We start from the raw sequence: 9,860 nt of genomic DNA on the forward strand, positions 1-9,860 counted from the left end.
CCAGAAAGGGAGGCAGCAAATGACACCAGACTCTGAACCAGAGCATGGAGAGACTTCGGCAAAGGCCGCATTCATTTAAATCAGCGGGGCGGGAACAAGGAAATTAGGCCCTCTGTCTGGGATGGGGTTATGCAGGGATCAAGGTCAGGGAGCGTAAGGGTGTTAGAAGGACACAAAGTCCCAAAACACTCTTAAAGAAAAACAAATCTGGGAGCACTCCTAACCACTTCCAGTTTGGTGCTCTCTGATTCCAAACGATTTTTGCTCAAATAAACTCTTAAAGTTAAGACAAAATTTTAAAAAAAGAAAAGAATTCTGTTAAAACCTGTCCTCCTTGAGGACTAGCCTTCCATTTCCCCTGAGATCCGGGGCCTCGCTGACCCCTGTGGCAAGGCAACAGCGCTGGTGGCGGGGGGGCGCTGGGAACAGCCCGAGGAGGCTGCACACTGAATGACAGATGTTAAGGTCCTGACCTGTGGCCCAAGGGACAAAGACCGGGGCTCGAGAGGGGTGTACCATGTCCCTGGGTCCCCGCCTCCGGAAGAGGAGAGCCTGGCCCGGTCCCCTCGGCAGGCAGAGTGGGGGATGAGGTCACAGCGGGTGACAGCGCTGCCATCGGTGAGATGAGGATTCGTGCTGATCCGTGGAGAGGTCCTGGGGAAAACACACCCCAGCTGTGCAGATGGGGCCGTGCCCAGAGCCAGATGCTCTCCCCAAGGGCACATTGGCCTGGACTTAGCAAGGTCCACCTGGACACTCCAGGATGAGCTTCTCTGAAAGGGAAACCCGGGCTTTCCCGGGATTTTCAAATCTTCCAGCGGACTCCCTAAAATAAGGAGCGGGAGAAGCATGGTTTGGGAACCTGGCCTGTGGCCGTCCAGGCCCTGGGCCCAGCAGGCCGGGGGCGCCCTCCTCGCGCACGGACGAAGCTCGGGCGCCGGGGGTCGAGGCCGCCGGCCATGGTACCGAGAGCGGCGGGGGGCGCGGCTGGCTGGTTGTGCTGACGGCGGGAGGGAAGGCCTGAGGGAGCCGGGCGCGACGCCGCATCCCCCGCCGGCCCGGCTGCAGGGCCCAGCGACCAGCACCGCGAGGCCTCTCACCCACCGCTCCCCGGGCCCCGGCGGGAGAGCCGGAAGCGCGCGCCGCGCCCACAGGGAGCCCCGCCCCGCGCCGCCGGCACTTCCGGGAGCTCTAGGAAGCTCAGGGGACCCTCTCAGGGGTCCCCGCGGGGGGACTCGCCCAGGGGAGCGGCCGGGGGGGAGGGCTCCTGGGGCGGAGCCCCGGATTGAGGCTCGGGGGACCCGGAGAGCCTCAGGGCCGTGGACCTGCGCCCGGAGGCGTGCGCGCGTCCCTGGAGCTGTCCGAGGTGCTGGGCTGCACCGCCGATGGGGCCTCGGAGAAGTCGGCGAGGCAGAGACCTTGGGAGGGAAAGAACAAGGGGACCCGGCGTGTAGGGCCAGGAAGGCCGTAGGAAGGGCTCTGGGGAGGAATGACGCACGCTGGCTTGGACCATTGCTAAGGCAAGTCCACAAACCCTGCGACCAGCTGAGGGAACTGAGTGCTTAGAAAAGAACCGCAGCGGGGAGATGGACCCTGGCCTGACCACTACCTTCAGATCCTGAGGGTTCTCCCTACCAGTGAGTGCAGCCAGGCTACGACAGGCCCAGAGGGCAGAGCTGGGAGCAGCTGGCGGTGAGAGGGCAGAGCTGTCCAGCAGTTCGGGTTGCCTCTCCAGGTGGTGTCTGAGTGGGGCTTGGACCACTGCCTATGCGGGTGCACCTGCTTTGAGGGACTAGATGATACCGGAGGTTCCCAAGCCTGGCACACTGTCAACTTCACTGGGGGTGTCAGAACTAAATCCGGATTCCCTGGCTCCACCCCAGGCCTATTGAATCTCTCTTCCCTGGTGTGGGGTCTGGGAATCTGTGTTTTTCAGCAAACTCTGCCCCCAGGAGGAGCCTCTGATACTCATTCCTCAGGGGTCTGGGTCCGGCATAACCCCTCCTTCAGCTCAGAGACCCCTGTCAGAGACCTCTGAAGAACAGTTTGTCTCACTTTCCCTAGTGGAGTTGGAAAAGTCCTGCCAGATCTGATTTAGCCTGCAGCCTTGGGTTTAAAAGATAAAGTCAGGGGATCTGACCATTGATACGCTTGGGCGACCCCAGTGACTGTTTAGCCGTGCAGCAGTGCACAAGTCACCACCGTGCTGCGCACCGAGGACAGAGTTGGGTGTGACGTGCTGTGTGGAAAAGCAGCCTCCTAGATGGGGACATGCACAGCCCAGAGCAGGTGCTCAAAAAGGGTTTACTGAATGAATGGGATGGAAATAAATAAGTGTAATAAACTATCATGAGGGAGGATGTGTATTTTCCAGGTGGGAAGTGGATGTTAACTTCTGCTTCTGGCCTGTGCTCTGCTGGTTCTTCACATTACGATCTAATTTAGCGCTCACAGAACCTTGTGACATATTCCATAGAATCACTATCGCCAATTTACCGATGCAGCTTAGAGAGGATACGGACCTTGCCCAGGTGGCATAGAAATGAGTGGCAGAGCTGGGCTCCAAAGTAGAGTGAATGTCCTTAGAAGCTGGATGTGGGGAGAGCCTGCCTTCCTGCCCACCTGCTTTGGGGCACACGGCACAGGGCAGATGAGCCCATAGACCACGTCTTGGCTTCCACCTCTGGGCCATCATTAATCTGGGGTCTCTCAAAGTCCGAAACCCTTGGGATACTGAGGTAGCCCAATATGGAATGTTGCATAGCAACTGAAAAAGACAAGCGCGTGGACAATACTGGTATTGAAAACGTGTGCAGAGGACCTTATGGTTCTGTTTGCTCATCCCAGCATCCTGCAGCCAGCCATGGGTGTGACCTTGAATCAGGCTGAATGACAATCTCTGGACCACCTCCCTGATTACAGCCCTTGGCCCAGGGATGGACAGCGAGTGCACGAGAGCCCAGCAGGAACCAGCAGAGCCCTTCCCTGGGATGCTTCCCTTACCGTTCTAGTGGTGAAAATAGATACGAATGGGTCTGGGGCTGCTTTGAGCTCTGCTCTGCGTCACGGGGAGAGAGCACATCCATATCAGGAGGAATGAGGCCAACCCTGTGGCATTAAGTACAATCTTACAGCATGAGGCTGGCTGGAGCCGAGGACACGGGCCCGGGTGGGAGGGAGCGCAGCCCATGGGGTTGGAGATAACAGGGTCAGCGGGAGGCGAGGGACAGTGGCCGCTGAGCTAGAAACACTCGCAACCAGGGCTGGATAGAGGCTCCAGAGCAGGCCGGGGCACAGGAACCGCAGGATGACGATGGCAGGGGAGGAGGGGCGTGACGTCTGTGCCTGACACGAGGCAGGAGGACAGTGCAGAGACTCCGGGCTGTACCCACGTCCCAGGAGCGGTCAGGGGTCGAGAACTGTAACGTCCTGTGCAGCCAGATACTGATAAACCTGGGCAGCCACAACGGGCAGAGAAGATGCCCTGAGGAGTCCTTGTCTCGGTCCTGCCGGGCGTTCCAGGTTCCCGGGAAGTGCTGAATGCATCAGATGGAACCCTCGAGAGAGAACCGGTCCCAAGCCGGCAAATGCAAATGCCATTCAGTCCATCTCGGCGGGCCGCATGCGACAAGGGAGGACACAGAGCCTTTGCTGAGAGTTTACCTCCTGGTACCGAGGAGCTGCAGCTGGAGGCGGTTGATTCCACGCTCCCCTCCTCTGGGCAGCCTTCCTAGCTTGCACGTCTGCTGCTCAGTGGCCTGGGAGCTCCCGCCCTGTCCCTGTCCCGTCACCGAGGGTCTGCCGGGCCACCTCCAGGATAGTCTAGGACAGTGTGGAGGACCGCCGGGCTCTGCTCTGGGGCTGCCCGCTAAGTCCGGTTGTGGTGCAGGTACCCGAGTCCAGCCTTGGTGCTGGGGCTGCAGGATGAGCCTTCTGGAGCACAGGCTGAGCCACCGCTCCCCGGAAAGCCCTGGGGGATCTGCTCGCCCGCTCCGCGGCCTGACTGCCCAAGGTGGAAGCTTCACGATACCCAATAGCCACGTGGTATTAGGGACAGGGGGCTGGGGAGAAGGTGGATGTCCCTCGTCTTCCGGGGTGTCACAGTGCACCAGCAAAGACGACTCAAGGAGGTGTTCTGACCCTCGTGGGGGAGTCCAAAGCACTTGATGGCCTCGGGGCCCTGGGAGTGTAGCCTGGAGAGGCAGGTCAGCCCAACCACAGGGCTCTCCATTGGGGTCACTGGGAAAGAGGATGTGGAGGCGAGGCGGAGTTATACCCTGGAGAGGGGCCGGGCAACTCCTCCGTGTGTGGTGCAGGCGGCAGGGGTGGGGGTCCCAAAGCTGTCCAGGAAGGAGCAGGCAGGAAGGCAGACAGAAGGCGCCCCCACCCAGCTGGGCTCTCCCCTTTACCACAGGGGCTGGGGAGCTACAGGGCAGTCATGGCAGATCTGAAGCCGGCTACAGCCAATGCCCAGCTGCAGTCGCCTAGACCTGTCAAGCGGGGAACCCCCTGGGGCCCCGGCTTCCTGGGGCTGGAGGCAGCTATGAAGGCTGGGCAGGGCCACCTTCCACTGAAGGCCGCTGGCCTCAGGCAGCCACCAGTAGGTGCAGAGGCAGGGTGAGAGGGCAAACAGAGCAGATCCGCGGGCTTGCTGCAGAGAGAACATGCTACACACATTCTCCCAGATGCATGAGGAAACCAAACCGCCAGAGACTACAGCCCAGGGGGAGAGCGGGCAGCCCGGGCCCCCCCACCCCAATCTGGAAACCACCCGTCCTGGGGTGCCTGACCCCGCCCTGGCTATGGCTCTGGTAAGTCACGACGCCCGCAGGCCTCGGTCGCTAGGGCACGCGGTGGGCTCTGCCGAGAGGAGCCCTCAGGGATGGGGGGCAGCCACGTGGCCTTCCTCCCGCGTCCATCAAGTACACAGACTTTATTCGGGACACGCACGAGATGCCGGCTGCACCAGCCAGGAGGCGCGAAGGCAGGAGCCCTCCGCGGGAACTCGCCTCGACCTCAGGCTGCTGACGCGCGGCCCCGCGCCCGCTACTCCCGGTAGTGCACCCTCTGGTGCTGGATGAGCTGGGAGCTCTGGCCGAAGGCTTTGCCGCAGGCGCCGCAGGCGAAGGGCTTCTCGCCCGTGTGGGTCCGCAGGTGCCGGAAGAAGTGCGAGCGGCCGCGGAAGGCCTTGCCGCAGTCGGGGCACTCGTAGGGCTTCTCGCCCGTGTGGATGCGCTGGTGCTCGATGAGCACCGAGCTCCAGATGAAGGCCTTGCCGCACTGGCTACAGGCGTACGGCTTCTCGCCCGTGTGCAGCCGCTGGTGCCGCACCAGGTTGGAGCTCTGGCTGAAGGCCTGGCCGCACTCGCCGCACTCGTACGGCTTCTCGCCGTTGTGGATGCGCAGGTGCTGCGTGAAGTGCGAGCTGTGGCTGAAGGCGCGGCCGCACTGGCCGCACTCGTAGGGCTTCTCGCCCGTGTGGATGCGGTGGTGCTGGATGAAGCCCGACCAGCCGCGGAAGCGCTTGCCGCACTCGTGGCAGGCGTAGGGCTTCTCGCCCGTGTGGATGCGCTGGTGCTTCAGCAGCAGCGAGTTGTACGGGAAGCTCTTCCCGCAGGCCTCACACCTGTGCGGCTTCCCGCCCCGCGGGCCGCTCTGCCGGGCCCCGAGGCCCGAGCCCCGGCCGACGCTGCCCGCCAGCTCGTCGGCGCGCCCCGGGCCGCCCTCTGTCCCCGAGGCTCCCTGCAGCCCGAGCGGCCCACGCCAGGTGCCTCTCTTCCCTAACGGCCGCTCCAGGCTGCACTCCTGCCCCAAGCTGTCCCCACACCTGGGTCTATGGGGAAGGCTCCTCAGAAGGGTCCTGAGCACCCCCGTGTCCTGGTCCACCTCATCTTCAGGATTGTGCGGCTGGGGAGACGACGGGGCCCGCTCGCAATCCAACTCGGTATCTGAGAAACGGGAGAGGCGGAGAGCACTCAGCCGCCCACCAGGCTGTCCGTCCGCGGGGACCCCCGCCCCGTTCCAGATGACAGCACCAGGGTGAGAACACACAGGGTGCGTGCGCATGTGGAGGGGGGAAGCCTGACAGGAGATTCAGACTCAGAGCCAAGCAGAAAAGCCTCTGATCCTGAGGACGCTGCCCACACGGCCCCGGAGCTGCTCCACGGATCCCCAGAGGACACCCCAAGGGCTTCTCTAGGGGAGAGAGGCGGGGGGTGGGGTGGGGAGGGAGAGAAACGAGGAGCTGAGGGCCTGGATGAGTGAAGCCCCAGGGGAAGGGGGTGGGGACCAGAGCTCGATTTAGGGGACAAGTGGAGGCCAAGGGCAGTACACAGGGGTGCCAGGACGACCCCCCAATTGCTGGCCAGTGTTGCCAAGTCGGACACTCTAGCCAGACAGGCAGGTGGATATGGGGGTCTGCGCTGCTCTCACAGCCCAGAAAGTGTCAGCAACAAGACCGGGACTGAACGGGGGGAGGGGCTGTGGGGGACAGAAGTGAGCGCTGAGCCAGGGACAAGTGGGGCCTCGGGGCCTGGCAGCGGTGATGGGCGCTGCACAGAGCCTGGAGTGCAGCAGCCGCAGGTAAACGCGCTTCTGGGCGGGGCCCCGCGGCAGGTTCCGCTTGCTCACCTGGCCAGCAGGTGTCTCTGCCAGCCTGGACCTCCTCCACGTCCCGGAGATCCTCCTCCTGTGGTGGCTGGGAGAGCACCTCAGGGCTGCAGCCGGGGAAGCCTGAGGGTCACAGCGGGGCTGGGGCTCATCTCCCCCTCCTCTAGAATGGGCGGTACCCCCCAACACACCTCCTTGCCCTCTGGAGGCTCGCTGAGTGGGACAGAACACATCTACCTGGGCCCTCGTCCTGGCTACCAAGAGCTGATTTGTGTCCTCGACTGTGAGGGGAGTGAGGCCAGGCCTCCTGTGGGACATGGGGCAGGGAAGGGACCCCGGACTCCCTGACGGCTGCGTGTGAGCAGGGTCCAGGGGCACCACACACCGCAGGGCTTGGACATCCTCCCCGACCAGTTGTTGGCTATTTCCACACCTGGACACCCCCAGATCCTGCCAGGGGGCGGAGCAAGGCTGATGGCTCCATCCCTGCAGGTCCCTGGGGGTCCCCACCCAAACCAGCTTGCCCAGAACTCTGGAGACCATTTTCCTGGCGTGGGATCAAAGGCTCGGGGAGGGAGATAAGGTGACTGACTCCTCTCACACAGGCCTGGCCATCGAGGCTTCTTTTTTTGCACCCCTCATCCCCTAAAGAAACATACTCCAAGGGACTGTCCTCTAGGGAGCCACTGCTCACACAGCTCGACCCCTAGCCTCAAGCACTGCTGCCCGAGTCCCAACCCAAGCACCAGGGTGCAGGAGCCCCAGTGCCCAGTGAGCTGCCTGCCCGCGGTGACGGTGCAGGGATGCAAGTACCATGTTGATGGCCGTGGAGGTGAAGCTGGGCCTCGTGGTGGTGGCAGGCTCCAGGTGTCTCCGGTGACTCGGAAGTGACAGTGGACAGGACATGAGGGGGCTCCTGACTGTCCCCCAGGGCTGCCATCTTCCCCCAAGGCCTGCTGGAGGAGTGCACACCTGGGAGCCGGGGAAACGAAAACCACGGCGAGATGAGGGGGTCAGAGGGATGTGCGGGGTGGGGCCAATCAGCCACAGGTGAGCTGGAGGCTCCTCCCCCGGGGGAGGGACTAAACGCCAAGAGGTAACCTGTGGGGCCCACAGTGCGAGGCCACCGGGGCCCCTGGTGTGTTAGTTCTACCATGTGCACAGCACCAGCGCACCCACACGAACTGAACCCAAGCTCTCCCCCCAGCAATGCCTGCAATGTCCTCCCAACCCAAGGCCTTGCCCATGGAGAGAAGCAAGCTGGTTCTCCCAGAAAAACCTCCCCCATCACAGCTGGGGGCCGCTGGCCCTGGGGAGAGCAAAAAACTGAACTTTGCCTGCCGGAGCAGGAATGTCCTAGGTTAAATCTTAACGAGACATTTCCAGAGAGGAAAACCCTCAGAGGCCGCAGGCTGGGACCCCTCACATCCCAGCCCCGCCCAGGGTGCTCCGAGCCTCCTCTGGGGTCAAAGATACTTTTCTTTAGTCTGGGTTGCAGGAATAGCTTGGTCTAAAATGAGGATTTTTCTTTCACACTTCCATGAAGTAGGAGGCCTTATCTGGGAGTGAAAAGGGGCAGGGGAAGGACGAAAGGTAATGTACATCCAATAACGGTGCAAGCAGTACCTGCTTCAAGGAAGCAGGGAGGCAGACGCCACAGGGCTCCTCACCAGTGGGGGCCTCCTGGGTCAGCCCCCGACCTCAGCCCCTAAAGATGGGAAGGATCACCCACAGCCAGGTAAGTGGACACACGGTGGGTCTGCAGTCCTGACATCTGGGTATGCCACATTTTAAATATCCGGGAAAGGGCACGGTCACCCCTAGCCGGGCTCTGAGGGGAGGTGGCGGTCACGAAGGGACGCCAGTGCAAACGTCTACGCTGCTGCAACAGGCTGAAAGCAGAGGGGATACAAACGGCACCGGCCCAGGAGCAAACCCTCCTCCACCCCGCCTCCCAGCTTGGAGCCTGTGCGCCGCCGGAAAGAGCCCGAACACAGGGCGCTTGGCAGCGGAGAGCAGGGTGCCCCGGCTGAGTCCGGCCACGGACCTCGGGCCAGGGGCAGCTCTGAGCCTCTTTTCCATCTGCAAAGTGGGCATCACCACAGCTCCCGTCCCTGGGGTTCCGGGCGCGTGAGGAGGCGCCCCGCAAACGGACACCCGCGATCGTCAGGGGCCAGTGTGCCCCCTGCGTCCCGCCATCCGCGCCCCCCACGCCCGGCCGAGGCCAAGGTCTCGGCAGCTGCGGGACAACGCGCGAGCGCGGGCTGGGCCGAGGGTGCCCTGCAGCCACCACCACCGCCGCCGCCCGGCGCCCACTCACCTTCCGATCGGGAGGTGGCCGCCAGCCCGCCCGCCGGCCGGAAGTGCTCCCGCGCCCCGCCCGCCCGGCCTCGCGCACTTCCGGGACGCTCTAGGTCCCCGGCGGACCGGTGCCTTGGTGACCTCGGGGGCTATGGGCGGGGCAAGAGGACACCTCGGGGTTCAGGCAGGAGGGAGACGGGGAGATGGCAGGGGAGAGGAGGGGGGTTGTGATGGAAATGCACACAACCTAATTCTCCTTGGATGTGTCCTCCCCGATGGTGGACAGCGGTGGCCGTGGGCCGGACTTTCACCCTTTCTCGTCTTCAGTCTGTCCCGCTGGTTCAGTTTCAGAGGGATGGGGGCAGCCTTCTGTTTCCCATGAGGGTGGACAGACCTGAGGGGTTCTAATTACTCCCATGGAGACTTTTAGCCAATCACAATTTTTCTTCCCACCTCTGCCCCACTGTCAGGGTTACCCGCGCCCCCATCCCCAGGCCCTGCCAGCCTTCTCAGCCTGGACGTGCACCTTGTCAAGTGTGTAGGCTTCTGCCGAAAGCTGCTTTTCCTCATTTTCCAGCTTCTGAAACCTCCAGCCGACAGCGCTTACTCTTCTCTCTCCGGCCTCGTGAATCTTCTCTTTGGCCCTTCGCCTAAGTCACGGATCTAACTCGGGTCCCCACCCTCAGCATCCTGGGCTCTTTAGGACGCTGAACAGCTTCCCTGCCCCCCGCAACTGACAATAGTACCTCCCCTCAGTTGGGACAACCAAAAAAATGTCCCCAGGTGTTGCCAACGTCACCTCCTGAGGGCAGAATCGCCCCTCGTGAGAACATCTGCTCTAACAGAGGCAAAGTGAGCAGGGGCACAGAGGGAAGGACTGACAGAGCGCGTCAGAGCTCGGGACCTGAACGGGGTGCTGACAGGGTCTGGGGGCAGGCAAGGTCACGTCA

General features: G+C 62.6%; 1 protein-coding gene across 3 annotated transcripts; it reads right to left on the reverse strand.

Moving 5' to 3' along the window:
* Nucleotides 1–3,097: 3,097 nt before the first annotated feature.
* GLI4 (GLI family zinc finger 4) lies at nucleotides 3,098–9,621 on the reverse strand. Of its 3 annotated transcripts, none has more exons than XM_029202932.1 (4): nucleotides 9,437–9,621; nucleotides 7,423–7,581; nucleotides 6,631–6,732; nucleotides 3,098–5,948 (listed from the first exon to the last, which is right to left on the reverse strand). In XM_029202932.1, exons 2-4 carry the CDS (start codon nucleotides 7,547–7,549, stop codon nucleotides 5,047–5,049), a joined length of 1,131 nt encoding a protein of 376 aa, XP_029058765.1. In that variant the 5' UTR covers nucleotides 7,550–7,581; nucleotides 9,437–9,621; the 3' UTR covers nucleotides 3,098–5,046. The 3 variants fall into 3 exon arrangements, with proteins under 3 accessions (XP_029058765.1, XP_029058764.1, XP_029058763.1); XM_029202931.1 differs by lacking the exon at nucleotides 9,437–9,621 and adding an exon at nucleotides 8,930–8,967; XM_029202930.1 differs by lacking the exon at nucleotides 9,437–9,621 and having other exon boundaries at nucleotides 7,423–7,912.
* Between the last annotated feature and the right edge of the window lie 239 nt (nucleotides 9,622–9,860).

The sequence above is a fragment of the Monodon monoceros genome, unplaced genomic scaffold, assembly GCF_005190385.1.
Source record: "Monodon monoceros isolate NGI ecotype Baffin Bay Population unplaced genomic scaffold, NGI_Narwhal_1 Super_Scaffold_5, whole genome shotgun sequence".
Classification (NCBI taxonomy): domain Eukaryota; kingdom Metazoa; phylum Chordata; class Mammalia; order Artiodactyla; family Monodontidae; genus Monodon; species Monodon monoceros.

Bases quoted from the DNA above. Each gene is read 5' to 3' on its own strand.
- GLI4 (XM_029202930.1), bottom strand. From the start codon at position 7,897: ATGGGGGAGGTTTTTCTGGGAGAACCAGCTTGCTTCTCTCCATGGGCA. The intron at 6,733-7,422 runs GTACTTGCATCC...TGTGACCCTCAG, and splicing joins CCTCCACGGCCATCAACATG to GCTTCCCCGGCTGCAGCCCT. The intron at 5,949-6,630 runs GTGAGCAAGCGG...CCCGTTTCTCAG, and splicing joins CAGAGACACCTGCTGGCCAG to ATACCGAGTTGGATTGCGAG.